This window comes from Dendrobates tinctorius, unplaced genomic scaffold (assembly GCF_039654945.1).
Source record: "Dendrobates tinctorius isolate UK_male_01 unplaced genomic scaffold, ASM3965494v1 ptg000001l, whole genome shotgun sequence".
Lineage (NCBI taxonomy): Eukaryota > Metazoa > Chordata > Amphibia > Anura > Dendrobatidae > Dendrobates > Dendrobates tinctorius.
The window spans coordinates 17,141,537-17,166,348 of NW_027361669.1; the positions used below are offsets into that span (position 1 = coordinate 17,141,537).

At 41.7% G+C, this 24,812-nt stretch overlaps 1 protein-coding gene across 4 annotated transcripts in view; it reads right to left on the bottom strand.

Moving 5' to 3' along the window:
* Positions 1-24,812, bottom strand: part of RAD50 (RAD50 double strand break repair protein) — a 202,183-nt gene that overhangs the window by 72,198 nt on the left and 105,173 nt on the right. For 3 of the 4 annotated variants that reach the window (XM_073569486.1, XM_073569566.1, XM_073569614.1), the window contains 4 exons: positions 22,466-22,655; positions 18,917-19,043; positions 13,151-13,344; positions 1,111-1,221 (listed from right to left, as the gene is read on the bottom strand). In XM_073569486.1, the coding sequence (XP_073425587.1) occupies positions 1,111-1,221; positions 13,151-13,344; positions 18,917-19,043; positions 22,466-22,655 (622 nt within the window). Of the gene's footprint in view, positions 1-1,110; positions 1,222-13,146; positions 13,345-18,916; positions 19,044-22,465; positions 22,656-24,812 lie in introns of all 4 variants that reach the window. The other variant, XM_073569696.1, reaches the window with a different exon arrangement.

Sequence of the window (24,812 nt, forward strand, 5' to 3'; positions counted from 1 at the left end):
CTACTCCCCCTTGTGTTTAAAAGTGGAAATACGAAAACTTTTAAAATTATTTTTCATATTTTACTAAATTATAAATAAATGATAAAATTTTTAAGAAAATGTAAACAATAAGTCTTTACATTTTTTAAATTGCTGAAAAAAACTTTTTTGATGGCACCTTCCCTTTAATGTTAGTTTGTATTTCTGGTTTCAAAGTAAGCTTACCAGATTACAGACAACATTCAGTAGTATTCACCGTTTTAGGTAAAATCTAATCTCTAAATATTTAGGCAGCAACCTACACCACTCCCATGTGTCTTTTAGTGTCTATTTAAATTTTTGCCTGAAATTCACTTACTTTAACCCCTTTACCCCCAAGGGTGGTGGTTTGCATGTTAATGACCGGGCCAATTTTTACAATTCTGACCACTGTCCCTTTATGGTAATAACTCTGGAACGTTTCCATGGATCCTGGTGATTCTGACAAAGTTTTCTCATGACATATTGTACTGCATGTTAGTGGTAAAAATTCTTTGATATGACTTGCGTTTATTTGTGAAAAAAAACCCACAGAAATTTGGCAAAAATTTTGAAAACTTCGCAATTTTCCAACTTTGAATTTTCATGCCCTTAAATCACAAAAATATGTCACATAAAATACTTAATAAGTAACATTTCCCACATGTTTACTTTACATCAGCACAATTTTGGAATCAAAATTTTTTTTCGTTAGGGTTAAAAGTTGACCAGCGATTTCTCCTCTTTGGAACACCATTTTTTTTTTTTAAGGCCCACATCACATTTGAAGTCACTTTGAGGGGTCTTTAACTAGAGAGTCTGTTCCAAGCCTCCACTGACTATCTCCAAGAAAACAAAACTGCAGTATGTATTGCCATTCTTTCTGTCAAAATGATGGAAACCACAATGTAACTTGATAAACCCCATGATAAATCAAAGAGGTCCATCCGGTGCTAGTAGTATTTGCCATACAAATAATCCAACACTGCATTGTGGCCTCCAATAAAAACAGAAGCTGCAATAGTAGTGTAACAGACTACTTTTCACATTTGAGTATTGTGCTCAGAGGTATTTAACACATTAGTATACTATAGCCCATATGTAACTGTTTACCCTTTCTTGTGCTGCTCTGTGGCTGGATTCTTTTCTTTCCAGAATTTCCTGCTTTTCTTGCTGTAGTTTTTCAAGTGTTGTTTCCAATGGGAAAACTTGTTCTTTGGCTTCCTGGACAAAAATAAATTACTTTTAATGCACTTTAATGCACAATGTATTTCAATAATAGACACAAATACACGTAAACCTACACTAAAGGTTTATTTTTACTTGGGTCAATCTATGAACAAGCATTTATTAGAACTCTCTTCCCCGATTATCGGCCCATCTAAACATGCTGGCAATCAACCAACAAATAAACAAAATGGTTATTTGTCACTGTCTGTAATATTTATGCCATCATAAAAATCATACTTGTTGGCAGCACATCTCCCGGTGTAAACATACATGCTTTATGAGAACAGAACAACTGTATATAAGAGATTAGGTATTTGTACACATTTATTGACACTTTGCTATGCTAAGTAAGTTTGTGAGCAGACATCAGCTGTAATTAATGCTAGACCAACTGTATGACTAACTACATTAAGCGATGAGTAACAGTGCTAGAACAGAAGGATTCAATTAATGGTCACCTTGCACGGCTCACACATTGCCCTGAAGATAAACATACAGGAGTTTTGGCATTTTCTTTATAAATCATTTATCAACCCCAAGCTAGTTTCTAATGAAACAAATAAAGATTTCCTATCTAGCCATAATTCATCTAGTCACTATAGCCTTTAAAGGTAGGGTGCATTCTTAGAAAGCTGCACACTTAACTGATAACTGTATTCGCATGATGTCACAGAAAAAAACAACAGAAAAACCACATCCTCTTCTGGATTTTTTGAAGACATATTTCATACCCTACACTGCACAGAGAAATCCCTATCCTGCCACTAAACTAGGTGGTACAATATGTAAAATAATAAAACTGTAAATGGAATTAAATAGTTTAAATCAGGGGTCCCCAACCACCGGGCCGCTGCAGTGCCCTTGCCAGTCTGCGGACACAAGGGGAGCCAGGGGCGGTCAGTGGAGTAGCGGCGGCCAGGGAGCGATCCAAGCAGCTCCGCTGCCTGCAAGAGGGAATAGCAGGAGCGGAGCTGCAAGGACCCGTCCAGCTTCCTGCCTGCCGCACGCGCTTCCTGTCTCTGACTGACACAGAGAGGAGCGCGGCCGCTGCTGTGTCAGAGCGAGGAAGCGCGGGCGATGCTGCGACAGGTGAGAGGAGAGAGGTGGTGTCTGTGTGTATGTATAATGTGTGTGTGTGTGTGTTTGTGTGTATATAATGTGTGTATGTATGTCTGTCTGTGTGTGTGTATGTATATCTGTCTGTGTGTGTACATGTATGTCTGTGTGTGTTTGTGTCGGTGGAGCCTGGCCCTGGAGGAGATGGGGACATGAGGAGAAGACCGTGATGGGGAGAGAAGGCCATGAGGGGGTAATGGGAGAAGGCCATGATGGGGGTGATGGAGAAGGGAGTGATGGAGAGACGTCAGTGATGGGGTGAAGGCAATGATGGAGAGACAGCAGTGATGGGGCGAAGGCAATGATGGAGAGACAGCAGTGATGGGGTGAAGGCAGTGATGGAGAGACGGCAGTGATGGGGTGAAGGCAATGATGGAGAGACAGCAGTGATGGGGTGAAGGCAATGATGGAGAGAAGGGAGTGATGGGGTGAAGGCAATGATGGAGAGACGTCAGTGATGGGGTGAAGGCAATGATGGAGAGACAGCAGTGATGGGGCGAAGGCAATGATGGAGAGACAGCAGTGATGGGGTGAAGGCAATGATGGAGAGACAGCAGTGATGGGGTGAAGGCAATGATGGAGAGACGGCAGTGATGGGGTGAAGGCAATGATGGAGAGAAGGCAGTGATGGGGTGAAGGCAATGATGGAGAGACGGCAGTGATGGGGCGAAGGCAATGATGGAGAGACGGCAGTGATGGGGTGAAGGCAATGATGGAGAGACGGCAGTGATGGGGTGAAGGCAATGATGGAGAGACGGCAGTGATGGGGTGAAGGCAATGATGGAGAGAAGGGAGTGATGGGGTGAAGGCAATGATGGAGAGACAGCAGTGATGGGGTGAAGGCAATGATGGAGAGACGGCAGTGATGGGGTGAAGGCAATGATGGGGAGAAGGGAGTGATGGGGTGAAGGCAATGATGGAGAGACGGCAGTGATGGGGTGAAGGCAATGATGGGGAGAAGGGAGTGATGGGGAGAAGGGGGTGATGGAGCACTCTTTCAAAACCTATGGTGAGTTGAGTCACATTATAAATGTTATTTAATTATAAGTATGCACTGCTACATTACAACCGCGTCCATAGCCCCACCCCTGCCACACCTCCATCCCCGCCCTGCCGGGCCATGGAAGAATGGTCTTGCTTGAAACCGGTCCCTGGTGCAAAAAAGGTTGGGGACCACTGGTTTAAATCAAACAACCACTTTCCTTAACCCCTTCACCCCAAGCCCGTTTTCACCTTCCTGACCAGCCAATCTTTTACAATTCTGACCAGTTTCATTTTATGTGGTAATAATTCTAGAACGCTTCTTAGTTAGATGGTACCAGTGTCCAACAAAATTGCATGCGGTTTTGCCCTTGGTTTCCGATCAGTGTTGGCATTGTGAAACAGAAAAAAGGAACGATATTACATATTTGGTGGTATTGTGAAAAAATAAGAGATAAAATTCACCCAACCTGTCAGATAGCTCTTTTGTCAATGTTACCAGGTCTAGTTGGAGCTCGAAAGAGAAGTCTCTGGCGATTTCGTCTCTCAGCAGCCCATTCAGTGATCCCCAGACGCCGGGATTCAGCAGAAGTCCCATCAATGTCAGAGAGGCAGAATGAGTTTGCTCATATCCATTATATGGAGGAGTTGACAGCTGAAACAACTGGAGACAACTCAAAATTTGCACGACTCTGGCAGCCCTGGATCCTTTTCAGGAACTCTGCGTTTTTAATCTTAATTTTCTACATGAGGGTGGTGTATTGACAAAAAAGGTAGTATAATGAGACAGTACCTTTTGTACCCTGAAATGCCTACCAATGGGTGACCAGACTGTACCATATCCGACCCTCTCTTTTTTTTCCTTTTCCCATCCTCTTCTCTCTTCTTTCATATCTTCTATCTTTCTGATCTCTCTTCTTTTCCTCTAATATATAAGGCTCAATGTGTGTATGTATGTGTGTATGTCCGGGATTGGCATCCGCACCGTCGCAGCTACAGCCACAAAATTTTGCACAGTCACACGTCTGGACCCCGAAAGCCTCATAGGCTATGTTGTGAGGCGAAATTTTAACCTCGCACGTTCCAATTCACCAAACAATTTTGCCTCTATCTACATAATGGGCAAAAAGTGAAAGGAAATGTGTTGGAGGCAAATTGACAGCTGTCAGATGTGAACAAGGGGGACTTAAAGAATGAGAGCGATGGCGCCAAAGAGTATATACCATACAGTTGCTAAGGTGGGACCCTGACATGGGATACTCACCACACACGGGGATATGAACACACACACAAAATGCGCCACATACTACGACGTGCTTCAACACATATACTGTCATGGTCATGTCTGACTGGACACACCGCCTCGAGCAGGGCGAATTTATATGACACGCGTGACCCTGGATACACCGCCTCCAGCAGGCAAATTTCAGAATAAAGGGGAAAACCAGGAAAACAATTACAATGGTGGCCCTGCGATAGGGAACGGGGACGTGGAGACCTGCTGCACTCCCCCGAGTCAGTGTCTCTACACTCCTAACGATCCCTAGGCCGGTTCCGCACCGGGCGCCGATCAGGATACCTGAAATCCCTAGCTCGCCCTGAACCAATCCCTTACTAGTGAAGTGGACGGTGCAGAAACTAATCCCACCACTGCACTAAAACACACATTGAGGAAAGTGACAAACAGGGAAACACCACTTAGCTTTGCTCTGTTGCTAATGTTCCCAGCAACAGAGTCCGACACCTGAGTGCATCTTTTCCTCCAACCGGATCCAACACCTGAGTGCAGCTTTCCAGCAACAGAGTCTCGCATGTGAGTGCAGCTTTCCAGCAACAGAGTCCAGCATCCGAGTGCAGCTTTCCAGCAAGAGTCCAGCATCTGAGTGCAGCTCTCTTCCAGCAACAGAGTCCAGCATCTGAGTGCAGCTTTCACCATAGCTGCCACTCCACCAAGCTTTGCAAGAACTCCACACTAACACCATAGCTGCCACTCTTCCAAGCTTTGCAAGAACTCCTCGCTGACACCATAGCTGCCACTCCAGGATTCTGACTGAGCTGCCCGGGACTCATCTCAAGTTCCTTCCTTCACCAAGGATGGTTGGAAAAGACCAATATCACCAAAAGTGAGTGAACACACCTGACACTCCTTTATAGGAAAGCCAGAGCAAGAACACCTGCTAGTGATTCCCGTGTAATAACGCTAGCCACCACCGGGGGCAAACTAGAACAAAAGACCACTGTGCAATGACCTTAATGGCCACCGGGGGCAAAACCAACCCCAAGCAAACAGCTCAAAGGAAAAAAAAAGGTTACTTATTCAAAACCTGTCATATCCAACCTGGATCATGACATATACCACCCTCAGCACATATTTCACCACACATACACCAACCTCGCCACATAAAAGTCGAAACACAAAAGTCGCCACTCTGTCCCAGAGCTGTTTAAAAGATGAAAAATGAGCTGTGATTGGTTGCTATCAGCAACATTTTTCTTTGTAGACAGTTGTGGTAACTGAGGCCTATTATTCTTATAATTTCTATGGTGTTATCGTCCTTCTGTAAAGCTGGAAATAACACAATTTATTACACGGCTGAGCAGTCAGTATCACACAGGATAGGATTAGATACACAGCTCAGCAGTCAGTAGCACACAGGATAGGACTAGATACACAGCTCAGCACACAGTATCACACAGAATAGTATTAGATACACGGCTCAGCAGACAGTATCACATAGAATAGGATTAGATACACGGCTCAGCAGTATCACACAGGATAGGATTAGATACACGGCTCAGCAGTCAGTATCACACAGGATAGGGTTAGATACACGGCTCAGCAGACGGTATCACACAGGATAGGATTAGATACACTGCTCAGCAGTCAGTGTCACACAGGATAGGATTAGATACACGGCTGAGCAGTCAGTAACACACGAGAGGATTAGATACACAGCTCAGCAGAAAGTATCACACGGGAGAGGATTAGGTACACAGCTCAGCAGACATTATCACACAGGATAGGGTTAGATACACAGCTCAGATACAGGATGTGCCAAAGGAGAGGATATTTTCATTCCAAGAATTCCACTCATTCCATCTGATTTGTTTTTTGATTTTAAACGCCTCCAGTTTCCAGTTCAACTGCTATTTGCAATGTCCATTAACCATGCTCAGGGACAGTCCTTGACAGTAGTAGGGATCAATTTGCAATCTCCATGCTTTTCTCATGGTCAACTTTACGTGATCTGTTCAAGAGTTGGAACTGCCAAAAATCTTTTCATCTTTGCACCGAAAGGAAAAACCAAAAATGTTGTTTATCAAAAGGCTATTGAATGAGTTGAAAATAAAATACTATCAATACTTGGGTAATCGTTTAGTTAATTTGTGTAGCAAATCTGTAGTGTTGAATATATGATGTGAAATGTTTTTATGTGCAATATAATCATTATAATATGGTATAACTAACCACAGTTGGTTACTATGCCCAGGCAACGCCGGGCTCTTCAGCTAGTAGTATATATTCCCAAACAATCCTTCCTTATTAATAGTAATCGGATTATTTTATTTCTTACTTATACTAATAGGTTTGAAGTCCACAATATTTCCATTGATAGCTTATCCCCTTCAACACCCAAGCCTATTTTCACCTTCATGACCAGGCCAAATTTTACAATTCTGACCAATATCACTTTATGTGGTAATAACTCTGGAATGCTTCAACGAATCCCACTGATTCTAAAATTGTTTTTCCTGACACGTTGTACTTAATGATAGTGGTAAAATTTGTTTGATAGGACTTGCGTTTTTGTGAAAAATCAGAAGATTGACGAAAATGTTGCAATTTTCAAACTCTTAATTTGCATGCCCTTAAACCAGAGTTATGCCAAAAAAAGTAGTTAATAAATAACATTCCCCACATGTCTACTTTACATCAGCACAATTTTTTAAACAAATTTTGGTTACAAAGTTAGAAAGATTAAAAGTTGAACAGAGATTAGTCATTTTTCCATCAAAATTTACAAAACTTTTTTTTAGGGACCACATCACATTTGAAATGACTTTGAGGGGTCTATATGAGAGAAAATACCCAAAAGTGACACCATTCTAAAAACTGCACCCCTCAAGGTGCTCAAAACCACATTCAAGAAGTTTATTAACCCTTCAGGTAATTCACAAGAATTACTGGAATGTACAAGGAAAAAATGAACATGTAACTTTTTTTTTAAAAAAAAAATGTTACTTTAGACCCAATTTTTTTTATTTTCACAAAGCTAACAGGAGAAAATGGACCTCAAAATTTGTTGTGCAATTTCTCTTGAGCATGCCAATACACCATATGTTGGGAAAAAACTACTGTTTGGGTGTACAGCAGGGCTCATAAGTGAAGGAGCGCCGCTCAACTTTTTGAACGCAAAATTGGCTGGAATTGACTAGAGAGCGGATGCCATGTCGCATTTGGAAAGCCCCGATTGTGCCTAAACAGTGAAAATAACCCACAAGTGATCCCATTTTGGAAAGTAGACCCCTCCTCAAGGGATATATCTAGATAAGATGGAGATATATAGTGAGCACCTTGAACCCCCAGGTACTTCACAGAAATTTATAAGTTTGAGCCATGAAAATAAAATAATCTCATTTTCCTACCAAAATGTTCTTTAGCCCCAAATTTCTTATTTTCACAATGATAAGAGCTCAAAATGAATCCCAAATACTGTTGTGCAATTTCTCTGAGCACACAAATACTCCATATGTGAGGGAAAACTACTGTTTGGGGGCACCGCAGGGCTTGGAAGGGAAGGAGAGTCATTTGACTTTTTTGAATGTAAAATTTTCTGGAATAATTAGCAGACGCCATGTCGTGTTTACAGAGCCCTTGATGTGCCTAAACAGTGGATACCTCCCACAAGAGCTACCATTTTAGAAACTATGGATACTAGACCCATTAGTAAACTTATCTAGATGTGTGGTGAGCACCTTGAACCCCAGGTGCTTTACAGAAGTTTATAACATTAAACCGTGAAAATAAAAAAAAATAAAATCTAAATTTTTCGTCAAAAATTTTTGGCCCCAATTTTTTTTTTTAATTTTCACAAGGATAGCAGGAGAAAGTTGACCCAAAATTTGTTGTGCAATTTATCCTGAGTACAGAGATATCCCATATGTGGATGTAAACGACTATTAAAGTTCACGGCAGGGCTCAGAAAAGAAGTGATGTTCTTTGAAGTAATGGTCTGTTGGTGTCATGTCTCGCTTTGAGAGCTCCTGATGTTCCTAAACAGTAGAAAATTCCAAAAACTGACACTATTTTGGAAGCTAGAATTCTCAAGGAATGTATTTAGATGTTTGTTGGGCAACTTGACCCCCCAGCTGCTTCACAGAACTTTATAACGTAAAGCAGTGAAAAAAAAAATATATAAATTTTCCCACAAAAATCTTAATTTAGCCCTATTTTTTTGTATTTTCACAAGGATACCAGGAGAAAATGGACCCCAAAATTTATTTGACAATTTCTCCCGAGTATGCAGATACCGCATATGTGGTTGAAAACTACTCTTGAGGCACAGTGCAAAGCTCAGAAGGAAAGAAGCGCCATATTGGAATTCACATTTTGCTGGACTGGTTTGAGGGTGCCATGTCACATTGCCAGTGCCCCTGAGGTACCTGAAAAGCAGAACCCCTGATATGTGACCATATTTTACAAACTAAAATATCCACTTTTTCTGTGGATTGAGTTGAAGATTTCATAGGAAACTTTTTACATAACATTTTGGATCATATTTTTCCTGTGCTCTATGCTGAGCATTTACATTGGGGTTTTAACCTAAATCTCCGAATGACTTGATTCAGAGGAAACCTCCAAAGGATCCATTCACTATAATGAGGCAGCAGAGTTACTCTGGTATCGTATGACTTCTGTTCAGCGGTGTCCTTTTCAGTGGTGCACAAACCTGTGGTTGACCGCGCTCATGTGCATGCTTATAAGGATGAACACCGCCGGATCATAGGCCTGACAGCGTCCACAGTGTCTCCATCTGCCTCATATTAGGGAATTTTCCCGCTGGAGGTCCCATCTGAATCACGTATTTCAGAGGTTTACATAGAAACCCCGGTGTAAGCGTTGAGTGTACAGTGCAGGATAAATGTGAGCCGAGCCTTATTGCCATCTTTCTGAGACCGAAAAACAAATCAACAGCAGGTGAAGAACTGGTTTCATTTATTACGCTGTTCCTCATGTGGAATAAGTGGTTAGACGACTTTATTCTTTGGGTCAGTGCAATTACAGCTATACCAGATTTATATTTTTTTTATGTTTGGCTGTCTCACACACTTAAAACCGCTTTTTTGCAAAATAAAAGATTTTGTATCGCCATAGTTTGAAAGCTATAACTTTTCTCTCTTTCTGTTGACAGTCATGTGAGGGCTTGGTTATTAATGGACGAGATGACATTTCTATTAGTACCATTATAGAGCACATCACTTTTTTTTCCGCTTTCTATTCTGATTTTTGGGAGGCAAAATGAACAAAAAACAGCATATCAGGAATTGTTTTTTTTATGCTGTTCACCGTATGGTAAACATGATAAGACAGCTTTATTCTTTGGGTCAGTACAATCACAGCAATACCACATGTATATTGTTTTTTATGTTTTGCCGCTTTTACACAACAAAAACTTTTATAGAAAAAAGAATTGTTTTTGGATCACTATATTCTGAGAGCTATAGCCTTTTTATTTCTCTGCTGATGGAGCTGTATGATGGCTTGATTTTGAAGGCTGACATCTTCAGTGATACCATTTTGATTTACATTCAACTTTTTGATTGCGTTTTAGCCTATGCTATTGAGAACTTTGACTAGTCAATGAGGCGTTAGTTCCCATGCTAGTCAGCCCTCTTTCCACGTTATCACGCCTCTGTGGGCGTGACAACATAATTTGCATGAGCAGGCCTCATCACCAGCTTATGCAAATCTGCCCAAGTGTGACACTCATTCCAGTAGCGTAACTGTGTCTCTGAAGCCAGGTGTACGCTTCCTAGCTTCAGAGGCACGGTCCGGAAGTTCAGAAGATGGCTTCAGAGGTGTGCTCTGTGCATGTCCGGAAGTTCAGACAATGGATTCCTGTCAAGCGCAGTGTGCCTCTGACGCCGGGAAGAGACCTGGCTTCAGAGACACAGGGATGCTGTTGGAATGAGTGGTGCACTAGTGCAGATTTGCATAAGCTGGCGATGAGGCCGGCTCGTGCAAATTATGTTATCACGCCCACAGGGCCATGATAACATGGAAAGAGGGCTGACTAGTCTGGGTAACTAATGCCACATCAACTAGTCAAAGGCCCAATTGGTATAAGGAAACAAGAGATTGTGAATTCTTTTTTTTTTTTTTTTTTTTACAGCATTTATCATGTTATACAGGGCTAGTTAGGGAGGTAGTTTAATCACAGATATGTGAATGGTGGTGGATTTAAGGGCATGGGGGACCTGAACAGTTCCCTTTAAGTAGCGATATAGGGGAAGATTCAGTATAAACAGTAATAACATATATATTTCTGCTTTAGTAAATAGCACAGCAGACTCCACGATTCAGCCTCCAAAACAAATTGGTGACCAGAAGTGAACAGGTATTACATGAACACACTTTTCACATATATTTGACTTATTGAAACCTGTAGTAATTTTACAGCAAACCTTTAAAAGGGAATTTCTGAGTAGGATCAACCCTACTAAGCCTTTATATTTGCATGTAGGTCATATATCTCACTGCAGACCTGTGCCTGATTATACCTAACACAGTACAGCAAAACAAAACTTTGTCCTATTGTAAATACATTGCAGTAGCAGTTGACCTCTCATATTGCTGTCAGCTCTGCTGCAGAGCTAAGCCTGATTATAACCATCACAGCACAACAGTGTTGAACTCTCATTAATAACACATTTGCAGCTTCAGTTGTCTTCTTACAATACTGTCAGCTCTGCTGTACTGCTCTTCTTTCCACACAGATGAAAGCTGAAGCACTGTAAAACTCCACCTGCAGTGACAAATGTGTTTATAATGAGATAAAGTTCACTTCTGCTGCACTGTGTTATTTCTGATCTCAATGCAGAGCTGTGTGTAGTTATGAGAGTAAAGTTTCAGTCATTACATGTTTCACACGATCCCTTTCATTTAAAGTAAACTCTGGAGGCAGATTCTTGGGGAGATCTATGTTCGGCCCATAGATCTTATTGGATCCTTTGCATATCAAGAAAAACATTGATTTATCTGGATTTAGACATCAGATTGCAGATTTCCTGGTATCATTATATTCAACTCTCTATGATTTGCATGCCCTTGTAGACAGCTTAGGAGGGATGGTGTTTTTTCGGGATGAGTTGTATTTATCAGTGGAATACATTTGGGGTACATAAAACAGATTAACAAACTTTTCATTGGAAAAAAAACAGAAGTCCTGCCACTTATGTTTTAAATTTCAAGCTGCACGCAGTGTGTAACATTTATATTGTAGGACAGTACAAAAATATGGATACTAAATTTAAATAGTTTTTCTTATTCGGAAAGCAGTTTTAAAATTTTCCATCAGAGCTATATGAGGGGTTTTTTTTTGCATGACAAACTGTAGTTTTCATTAGTGCCATTTTGTGGTGACACTTCTTGATAATTTTTCATTACACTCATAGAAGGCAAAATAAACAAAAAAACCCGCATTTTAAATGAATATAGTTTTTAAAAACACTGTCCACCTCTAGGTACAACGGGCATATTTTCTTTATTCTGCAGTTTGATACAATCAGGAAAATACCAATTTGTACCTTTGTACAAAAAAAAATAATTTTTATTTCAGCAACATGTGATATTTATAGCTTTCTTATTTTTCATAAATTGAGCTGTATGAGGACTTGTATTTTATGGGACATTCTGTCGCATCCACTAGTACCATTTTTTGGGTACAACAGTTTTGATCAAGTTTTAAAAGTTTTTCTTATGGTTTACTATTTTTAAACAAGAAATTTTCTTTTCTTTTCGGTTGTTCCATTGTGTCATAACGTTTCTAGAAAAAGAACCGGGGGTTTGTTTTTTTGCGTAACAAGCTGTAATTTTTATTGGTACCATTGTGGGCGTATATATGGTTTTTTGATATCTTTTTACCTAATTTTTTTGGGCGAGATAAACCAAAAAAAAAATTCTGTAATAATTTTTCATTTTTTTACAACTTTTGCCTTGTGGGTTACATATTTTTGGAGCCATTGAACTGCATGGGTGGTTTTGATCCATGAGTTAGATCAAAGACAGATGGTATTATTACTAGTTGTTATGAGCACAATGTGTTTCTTAGGGTTTTTTTTTTTTCCAAATTGACCAAATTTTTCATCATTATAACTGGGATTCATATGATCGCTAGTGAGCTGCCACACAGGCAGATCTCACAGCGATGCAGCAGCGATACAGCGGACGATACTTACCTTTCAGACGCGGCGATCCTGACGTTCTCCCGTCCGCCTCCACACGTCGTTCGTCGGCGCCACAGGAAGCGCTCGACGAGAAATGGAGCCGGCCGATCTCGCGCGATCAGCGACAGACAGAGGGGGAGCCGGTCGGAGGTAAGTATCACACATAGCGATATCGCTAGCAATATCGCTATAACGTCACAAAATCGTTGACGTTATAGCGATATTGCTAGCGATATCACTATGTGTAAAACCCCCTTTACGTAGTACATTGGTTACCTTGCCAGGCAGCGTATGGTCGACAGATGTAGCCTATTATACCCCACAGGAAGAACTTCATTACTAATTGCAATCAGCACTTGCAGCAGTTGAAAAAACTTGCCTTTATCTCTCTTGACAAACACTGCAGCTCAGTGGTCAGTTCAACATTCTGATCCTCCAGTTGTTGTCGACGTTGAAGCTTACTAGAAATATTAAGTTTTTCTGCCTTTAATTCATTGGCTGAACTCTTCAGCTGCTGGACGTGATCTTGTTGGTCCTGTATTCGCTTACGCAACAGCTCAATTTTACCTGAAACTGGAAGTTAAAAGCAACAATAGTTTCTGCATGAACACATGACTCCCTAAAAAAGTGTACTGTTTTAAAGGGGTTCTTACCTACTTTAAAAGTTAATGCTGTTGGATGTAGGGTAGGATAGCAAATAAAAAAAAAAAAAAAAAAAAAAAATAATATATATATATATATATATATATATATATATATATATATATATATATATATATATATATATATACACACACACACACACTCATCTCTCAGGCTGACACTGCTCCTCCTCACTCTGTACTGCATTCTCAGAGGTCGGCTGACATCAACATCTGGTAGATGGCATCATGCACCACTGTAACAATCAGTGGCTGCTAATCAGCAGCAGCCTTCACATTCCGTTGAGTGGAAGAAGCCAGCTTGGAAGGAATATGAAGCTCTGCTGGATAATGATGATGCCAGGACACAGGCAGGAGATGCAGTTCCAAGTGCAGAGGAATAGTGCCAGCCCGGAAGTTGATTGTAAGATTTTTTATTTAATAGCCAAGTAATTTAACTTTTAAAAGTAATGTAAAATCTCTTTATAGAAGCACTTTTATTTTTCACTGAATCTGCGACACTACAGTACATATACAGCGTGTTAAAATACTCACCATCTCTTCTGGTATCCAGAGCAGATCCATTCCTCTGAGTGATGCCACTGCTCTTCTGTCTCTCATAGGCCACATTCACACGTTCAGCATTTAACATCAGTATTTGTAGGAGGAAAAGTATAACACGGTAGCAACACGTCACCACTAGTGATGAGCGAGTATACTCGAGATTTCCCTAGCATGCTCGGGTGATCTCCGAGTATTTTGGTGTGCTCGGAGATTTAGTTTCTGTCACCGTAGCTGCATGATTTGTGGCTGCTGGACAGCATGAATACATGTGGGGATTTCCTAAAAACAGGCATTCCTCACATGTACTCAGGCTGTCTAGCAGCCACAAATCATGCAGCTACGGCAACAGAAACTAAATCTCCGAGCACTTCCAAATACTCGGAGATCACCCGAGCATGCTCAGGGAAATCTCGAGTAACGAGTATACTCGCTCATCAATAGTAACCACTTCTGTATTTATCACCCACTTCTAGTTTTAGCTTTACTGATGTAAAATACTGAGCAAATACTGAAAGTGTGAACGTGACCATACAATGTAAGTCTGTAGAGCCTCGTTCTGATGCTCCCATAGGTTTACATTGCTAAAGCTACTTGAGGGACACACAGGGCGCAGAGTAATCAGAAGAGACTGACGAACGGTGGAGTCACTCAGAAGAGATGAGCGGTGCTGAATACCGAAGACTCAATAGTATATGAACATGTTGACACTACACTAAATAAACAAAAACACAGATTTAGTACAAAAAAAAAAGGTAATGGGAGGGCTTCTTTAACCCCTTCATGACAAAGCCTATTTTGACCTTAATGACCAGGCCATTTTTTGCAATTCTGACCAGTGTCCCTTTATGAGGTAATAACTTAGGAACGCTTCAACGGATCCTAGCGATTCTGAAATTGTTTTTTCGTGACATATTGGGCTTCATGTTGGTGGTAAATTTAGGTCAATAATTTTTGCGTTTATTTGTGAAAAAATCTGAAATCTGGCGAAAATTTAGAACATTTCGCAATTTTCAAATTTTGAATTTTTATTCTGTTAAACCAGAGAGTTATGGGACACAAAGTAGTTACTAAATAACATTTCCCACATGTTTACTTTACATCAGCACAATTTTGGAAACAAAATATTTTTTTTTAGGAAGTTATAAGAGTTAAAAGTTGACCAGCGATTTCTCATTTTTACAATAAAATTTACAAAACCATTTTTTTTAGGGACTTCCTCACATTTGAAGTCACTTTGAGGGGTCTATATGGCAGAAAATACCCAAAAGTGACACCATTCTAAAAACTGCACCCCTCAAGCTACTCAAAACTACATTCAAGATTATTAACCCTTCAGGTGTTTCACAGGAACTAAAGCAACGTGGACAGAAAAAATGGACATTTTAATTTTTCCAACAAAAATTTTCTTTTAGCATCAATTTTTTCATTTTCACATGGGCAACAGGATAAAATGGATCCTAAAATTTGTTGGGCAATTTCTCCTGAGTACATCGATACCTCATATGTGGTCATAAACCACTGTTTGGGCGCACGGCAGGACTCAGAAGGGAAAGAGCACCATTTGACTTTTTGAATGGAAAATATGCTGGAATATTTAGTGGTTGCCATGTCACGTTTGGAGAGCCCCTGTGTGCATAAACATTGGAGCTCCTCCACAAGTGACCCCATTTTGGAAACTAGACACCCCAAGGAAATTATCTAGATGCATAGTGAGCACTTTTAACCCCCAACTGCTTCACAAAAGTTTAAAACACAGAGCCGTGAAAATAAAAAATATTTTTTTTTCCTCAAAAAATTATTTTTTAGTGCGCAATTTTTTATTTTCTCAAGGGTACCAGGATAAATTAGACCCAAAAGTTGTTGTCCAGTTTGTCCTGAGTATGCTGGTACCCCATATGTGGGGGGGAACCACTGTTTGGGTACACGTCGGGGCTCGGAAGGGAAGTAGTGACATTATGAAATGCTGACTTTGATGGAATGGTCTGCGGGCATCATGTAACATTTGCAGAGCTCCTGATGTACCAAAACTGTGGAATCCCCCCACAAGTGACCTCATTTTGGAAACTAGACCCCCCTAGGAACTTATCTAGATGTGCGGTGAGCACCTTAAACCCCCAAGCGCGTCACAGAAGTTTATAACGCAGAGCCGTGAAAATAAAAAATAATTTTTTTTCCTCAAAAAAATGATTTTTAGCCAGCAATTTTTTTTCACAAGTGTAGCAGGATAAATTGGACCCCAAAAGTAGTTGTCCAGTTTGTCCTGAGTACGCTGGTGCCCCATATATGGGGGGGAACCATTGTTTGGGCACACGTAAGGGCTCGTAATGGAAGTAGTGACGTTTTGAAATGCAGACTTTGATGGAATGGTCTGCGGTCATCGTTACGTTTGCAGAGCCCCTGATGTGCCTAAACAATAGAAACCCCCCCACAAGTGACCCCATTTTGGAAACTAGACCTCCCAAGGAACTTATCTAGATGCCTGGTGAGCACTTTGAACCCCCGAGTGCTTCACAGAAGTTTATAACGCAGAGACGTGAAAATAAAAAAAAAAACATTTTTTCCACAAAAATATTTTTTTAGCCCCAAATTTATTATTTTCCCAAGGGTACCAGGAGAAATTAGACCCCCAAAGTTGTTGTGCAATTTTTCCTGAGTACGCTGATACCCCATATGTTGGGGTAAACCACTGTTTGGGCTCACGTCGGGGCTTGGAAGGGAGGGAGCACCATTTGACTTTTTGAACGCAAAATTGGCTAGAATCAATGGTTGCACCATGTCGCGTTTGGAGACCCCCTGATGTGCCTAAACAGTGGAAACCTCACAATTCTAACTTCAACCCTAACCCCAACACACCCCTAACCACAGCCCTAACCCCAACACATCCCTAACCCTAATCCCAACTCTAACCCCAACACACCCCTAACCACAACCCTAACCCTAATTCCAACCCTAACCCTAATTCCAACCCTAACACTCTTTCCAACCCTAACCCTAATGGAAAAAATGAAAATAATTTCTTTATTTTACTAGTTGTTCCTGCCTATGGGGGTGATAAACGGGGGGTTTATTTACTTTTCATTCTATTTTGATCACTGTGAGAGTTTATCACAGTGATCAAAATGAATGAATGGAAATTGCAGCCGGCGGGCGCACTGCGCATGCGCCCGCCATTTTCCAATATTGCGGCGCCCATGGTCCGGGACCGCGGGACACCGGGAGCCATAACGGCACTCGGTGAGTACCAGGGGGTGGGAGGAGGGGTGATCGGAAGCCGGGGAGGGAGCGGAGGGAAGGCGGGGGAGATGATGACAGCGGCGGCACATCGCTGCTGTCATTCAGTGGCAGGGGGCAGAGCGCCCCCGTAAACGGGTGGGGGGGTCGGATCGCTGTCACCAGCCATGTCCGATGCTACAGCATGGCTGGATTGTAATATTTCATCAATTTTCATTGATGAAATATTACTATCGCTCTGATTGGCTGTTTCACTTTTAACAGCCAATCAGAGCAATTATATTCACGTGGGGGCGAAGCCACGTCACCTATAGTGAAGAACAAAGCCCCCTGTATCTGCGGGTCGGGTGACCTTTCAGTGACCGAGGTCACCCGACCCGCAGGGGGGCTTTAAAGTCATAACGTCACATAGGCGTCACTGGTCAGATTGGCACCAGTTTTCATGACGCCTATGTGGCGTCATTGGTCGTGAAGGGGTTAAGTGCAAGTACTTTAAGAGGTATTGTGTCATTGGATCGGCTGCTGATAAAAGAGGAGCCTCTGCACTACTTGTCTGCGGCCAATTCTTCACAGATTTTCAAGTGAATAAATCGGGGTTGGGGCACCGCTGGGAGTGGCATGTTTCAGGAGCAATACTGAAGGGATTTTAGTGTCAAATTTTTTGTGAATGGCGGAGGCCTCAGAATTTGGGCTCTGATTGGGATGTCATATCTGAGTGAAAGGTGTATGTAATATACAACAATGTACCAACAGGCATCAAATACCACAAAAATGGGATCTCTTCTTCATTGCCACTCTGATACTTTACAAATAAGAAACAATTAAATCAATGCTTCACTGCTTTATATGGATTGTATCCATCTTACCATAAGGTAGAGATGCAGTCCAGAACACTTAATACAATAATCAAAATGGAAAAGTTACTGGTTTTGAGATAGTCATGGTCCGCATGGCAACACTTATGCAGAGATGATGTGGCAGGGAAGCAAGCATGTGCAAATCTGAGTGACATTTTAGGGATGGCCCCTTTTCTAGTTTTCAAAAGGGCCCCATGAAATTCCCACATGTTTACACGCATTTACTCCCCCTCTGGCAATTTCTTCACATAAACTGTCACGCAAACTTTGAATTTTTAAAGACAATCTGTCAGTAATATCAACCCTCCTAAGCAGTCTAAATGGGCATGCAGGTTATAAAAAAATTTAATAAAATGATAGCTTGATATCTGCAATCTGATGTTTATTGCGGAGAAATCCATGCTTTATACTAATATGTAAATGAGCTGTTCAGATCTATGGGCCACAGTGGTTTCACCCCCTTTCACATAAAATAAGCTCAGGAGGCAGATTCTCAAGATCTTAACAGCTCATTTACATAATATGAAAACTATGAATATCTCTAGAATAAAACATCAGATTGCAGATAACAAGGTATCATTTTATTCAGCTTCCTATGACCTACATGCCCATATAGACAGCTTAGGAGAGTTGATCCTACTGACAGATCCCTTTAAGGTTTCTTGTTCACATGGAACAGCATATTTTGCAGAATGAGTTAATGAAGACTTTATAAAAATTTGCTTCATTTTGCATTTAGCAATGAATTGCACAATGATACAAAAGATCAGTCCAAAAATATCCATAGCCTTTAAGAATCAGTTTACATGGACAAATAAGAACTTAAACAGGTGCATGACACCATTTCCTCACCATTGTCCAAGTTGTGCTGTTTTTCTTGTTTTTCCTGGTTCACCTGTTGGACAGTGCGGCTGAGGTCTACTCCATGCAATTTCGTGGCATGCTGTGCTATCTTCCTTTCTACATCTCTTAACTCCATCTATGAAAGATATCAAGTAAAAAATAAAGGGAAACAGTCCTATGCAAGCATTATCCACAAGCCATATGATTGCTTTGTAAATGTTTTAACTCTGTACGCAATGCCTTGACTTATTCTAAATCAAAGTAACTTGAATAACAAATCATTTGACAGATGAACAAATTAAGTATTTTTTTAAATGCATAAAAAGCTCCTAGCTATAGGGTCCCACTCGCCAGACAGATGTCACAAGCATCACTAAGGGCATGTTCACACTGGGTGCTTTTGCTGCGTTTTTAATGCTAATTTTCAGCTGCTTTTTACAGTACCAGCAAAGCCTATGAGAATTCAGAAATCTCCTGCACACACTTTTTTTTTGTGTCATCAGGATTTTGTGCTTTGCTGCTTTTTTTGGACATAGAACATGTGACTTCTTTCAGCGGTTTTCACCCATTGGCTTGAAAAAAATTGTTGAAAAAACTCTGGAAAAACGCAGCAAAAACACAGGTATCATTAAGAAAAGTCATGTGGGCACTCAACTTTTATACCATGCACAAAGAGACACAGGTTATCCCCAAAAACGCACCTAAACCTGCGTTTTTGCCGCAGTTTCTTTCCTGCCAAGAAATCAGGTTATGGTGTCCGATTTTAGAGATTCAAGTTAGGCCGGTTTCACATTTGCACTTTATAGCGCTGCGACGGCCTGCGCACGGCTGCCGCTAAGCCCCGCCCACTGCCGGCTCCCTGCCCGCCCCATCCGGTCATCGCCGCCTACTAGCGCACATGGGCGCTTGCGATCTGCGCACCCTATATTTAGTATAGGGGGCGCAGATCGTGCGCTAGCAGGATTTTGCCGTGCGCTGTGCACTTTTGAAGGTGCTCCGTGCGCGACGAAATGCAACATGCTGCGTTCGGCGCACACGGGCGCACCTTCAAAAGTGCGCAGCGCACGGCAAAATCCTGCTAGTGCACGGCCAGCGCACGATATGCGCACCCTATGCTAAAGATAGGGTGCGCAGATCGCAAGCGCCCATGTGCGCTAGTAGGCGGCGATGACCGGATGGGGCGGGCAGGGAGCCGGCAGGGGGCGGGGCTTAGCGGTGGCCGTGTGCAGGCCGTCGCAGCGCTATAAAGCGCAAATGTGAAACCGGCCTTAGACGTCGATTTCCGCCGCCATCGTCGCTCAAAGAACTAGAGGGTGTTTTAACTGAGGAATGGGCTACAATTCCTTTGTAAACAATTCACACCTTGCATGAATCCATACCTCAGATAATTGAGGCTGTAATAGCCGCAAAAGGGGGACCTACTCCATATTAAACTAACTTTTGTTGATGTTTCCAAGCGTTTCCATTATTTTGTCCAACCCCTGTGAATATAAATATATATATACATATATATATACATACACATACAGGGTTTGCCAAAGAACATGATGAGAAAAGGATTTTTATTAGAGTGAGTAACAAAAATTACATTTTTCTAGTCTAAGTCACTGGAGGACAAAGACTGAATATGATATGATGATACTGAAGGAGTCTCATTTCTTAAGATGTTATCCATGGCTAGAACGTAAGCCAAAGTGATCTTTGATAGTGATTATGCAATAAACAGGTTCCTTAAAGGGACATATGTAGCATGCAACGCACACGCCTCACTTATCTGAAACATGTAGCATGCACACCTCTCGCATACCAGACACAAATGTATCACGCACACTGCTCACTTATCGGGAACATGCTGCACGCTCACATGTCAGGAACACTGCTCACATATCAGAAATATGTAACATGTATATAAATCACTTATGCTCCACTCACATCAACTCACATATCAACCTTATGCAGCTAACTTGCCAGCTAAGCACTGCTGCTTATGGTGACTGAAATACAGTTTGCAATAAATTCTTTAAACCTTGTTCTTCAGAGTAAAAGGGAGCGAGATCAACATACAGAGGCTAGATGGACAACAAACATCTCTCCACAATTTCTGCAGAAGCAGCACCTAAAGCTGGAGTCAACCATAGCGACTCACCAGCGATCCCGACAACGATATCAACGTGTCACGATCGCTGGTGAGTCACTATTTGATTGCTGGTGAGCTGTCACACAGACAGCTTCACCAGCGATCAGCACGTGCGTCCCTTAGATACCCGATGTGTACGTTAGTTACCAGCTCTCTGCATCAGCGCGCTGGTAACTAACGTACACATCGGGTATCTAAGGGACCCACGTCCCTTGGATACCCGATGTGTACGTTAGTCATCAGCTGATCGCTGGTCTCCCGCCTGTCACACGCAGCGATGCGTGCTGGTCACCGGGAGACCAGCAACAAAAGAAATGTCCAGCGGTTTCCTGCAGCGATCAGCGATACCGGCAGGGGGGGGCGGTCGCTGATCGCTGCCACACACAGCGATCTCCCTGGTGAGATCGCTGTTGTGTCACAAAACTTATGACTCAGCAGCGATCTCGCTAGCGAGATCGCTATGTGTGACGGGGCCCTTAGCCGTCCTGCTGTAGAAATCAGGACAAGACTAGTCAGTGAGTTCCTTCACTGCAGAGGTTCCTGTCACACAGTGTAAGGATAATACTGTGTGATAAGAGTCCTTTAGTAACCTATGAGCACTTTCTGTTAGGGCTAGGAACAGCGCTCATTGGTTACTGCAGGCTTCTGTCACGGGTTCTACCCCACTATAACCACCAATTGGCGCTCTTCTCTCCAGTGAAGGAAAGTGCTGACTGGATACGGAGCAACACATTACTCCCCCCCCAAATGAAATGGATAAATACATAACAATAAATACATTTAAAACAAAAACCTAATTTAAGCAATAAGTCATTTTAGAATTATACATTTGCTTTAAACATTTAAAGGGGTTTTCCCAGGAACAAAGTTAATTTCAATCAACATTTTAATATATACATCTTTGAATAATAGCTTCCACAATTGCATGTGATTAAATAAAATGTTCCTGTGCTGAGATAATCTTATAAATGTGCCCCTGCTGTGTACTGTGTAATGGCTGACCATGCAGGAATATGATCTGATCACACCACAGCTCCTGGGCAGGGGGGAACTAAGAGGATACAGACAGGACAGCACGGGATCACAGCTGATTCTTTCTTTCTTTGATATAAAACATTGCATAAAAACAGGCAGTGTAATGTTTTACCACACAAAAAGAGTCAGCTGTAATGTATATATACTATCTCGACCCCCCGCCCAGGAGCTATGGCATTATCTGACGGTGTCCCTCATGAACGGTCACACAGCCATTACACAGTACACAGCAGGGGCACATTTACAAGATTATCTCAGCACAGGAACATTTTTTTTTTTAAACACATCCAATTGTGGAAATTATTATTATTCCAAGATCTATTAATTAAAATGTACTTTTCTTTGTTGGAAAACCCTTTTAACTTTTCTCACCTCATGTCATTTACCTGATATCTTTCCATGAGGGAAATGTCCTGCAAACAGGCCTTGGCACTCTCCTCTTCAGACATAAATGTTGCAATAAGAGTTTCCTGTTCTTCCACATCATTTTTAAGTCGTTGAATTTCCCTATTTATTGACGCCAGCTTGTTTCTTAGTTCTGGAATGTCCTTTTCCTTAAGTTCATTAAGCATTTGTCTAACAAAAGAATACATATTTATAAACAAGTGTTTCAACAATGCTCCACATCATCATATACTTATCTAAACTTTTGGGGTAATATTCTGCAGGTTTTTCAGTAGGATAAGGACTTCATCAGTTTACTTTTAGTCAAGTATTTGTGGAATAGTTTAATTAAAATGTAGAACTATTTAGCTTTGACAGCTTTTATGTATCGCACTATATAGGTGACGGCAAAATTCTCTCTCTTCTTCTAAACTCTAAGTGGATGTCTGACCATATCAAAGTTTAAATTAGGCAGGAAAAATTGAGAAGGCTTATAAACAAGCCTAGACGTTGAGGCTTCGTATAGCAAAATTCCCCTTGACAAAGGATTGTCTGGCTACTGTACATTTTTTAAGAACTAGGGCTGTGCACTTACGATCTCACAACAAATTGATATTTAAACTTCTCAATTTTGTGCCAAGACACAACTTCTTTCTTTTTAATGGGCGCGACTTCCACCGCCTCCGGGGTATCGCAATGGGGAGCCCTTGTTCTCCCACTTATGCAAGTTTATTCCTGGGCTGGTGGAAGGAAAGAATCATCTTCACCTACGGGTTTGGTAGATGGACAAATTTGATTTTGTTTTTGGCTACGTTTCATTGATGATTTTTTTCTATGGATGGGCAGTATGGGAGAGTTTGCAGAGTTTAAATAAGCATTGAATAGTAATATTGGTTTGAGAGTCACCTTGGAAATACAAGAGAGATATCCTTCTTTGATTTGAAAATTACTAAGCAAACAAATGGTATACTGTCAACTAGTATTTATCGGAAGGCAACGGCGACCAACGGTCTTTTAAAATGGGAGAGTCACCCCAAAGGGGCAATTCACTGCATGATTTTAAAAAAAACAAGCTGGTGAACTTATACAAGATTTCACAGGTGTGGCTACCCAGAACAGGTTTTGAGTAATGTCTTTGACATGCATTGGCCACTCCTAATTCCATGTGAGAAGGGGGAGGAAAGGTATAATAGAATGATTGAGACCAATGATGACAAATGAAAGGAAGTTAGAGACGGCTTAGATACTTAAAGGCCCATTCTCAAAATTAAAAGGATATTGGAAAGATTTTCAAGGAACACGAATCTGTTACCTACCGACGAAGCAGGAGTCTCCAGAACCGTTTAATCCACTGTCATCTCACATCTGAGACCCCCAAAACTACCTGGCTGAATCAATGTTCCCTGGAAGGGACTTTCAGATGTGGGACATGTAAGGCCGGAAAATTTATTGGCAGAGGACCAGAATTTGTAAGTGCATCGATGGGCCGGAGATACCAATGCAGAGATTTCATTAACTGCAAATCACAAGGCCTTGTATATTTGATTACCTGCCCTTGTCCTGTCAACTATGTGAGCAAGACGATGGATCAATTTCGTAGACAAATTCTCAAACAATTAGGCGATGTCAATTGTTGCCAAACAAGATTGGTCACAAAATGGAGGAGATGCTGGATGTCTTCGTTTCCAGGAAATTGAGATTGTCAAACCATCCCGTAGAAAAGGAAACGTGGACTAGGGTTTTACGGGAGGCGGCCGAATGGATATTTCAGATAAACAGGATTAATCTGCTTGGCCTCAATGACACTGTATCGTTTAGTACCCTTCAGCTAAGCCCCCTCCATTTCCCTTCCTCCCTTTCTTTGTCATCGTTGGCTCAGAGACAGTGTTGAGGATGAGAAAGAAAGAAGGTAGCTATTATATTGTCCTCTTCCTATGTCCTTTTAATCTCTTCCCCTCTCATTTTTATAGTTTGAGTTTTCCTAAGAGTTTCTTCTAAAATATGTGTTGTGATTACATACTAGGACCAATGTAAAGGGCCCGTTACACATTGCGATATCGCTAGCAATATCGCTGTAACGTCACCGATTTTGTGACGTAGCAGCGATATTGCTAGCGATATCGCTACATGTGATACTTACCTCCGACCGGCTCCCCCGCTGATTATCGCTGGTTGCGTGAGAACGTCCTGGACCATTTCTCGTCGGGCGCTTCCTGCTGGGCTTCCTGTGGTGATGCGTGGACGCGGGCGGGAGGACGTCAGGATCGCCTTGTCTGACAGGTAAGTAGCGACCCCCGACCCCTGCGATGTCGCCGGTGATGTCTGCCTGTGTGGCAGCTCACTAGCGAC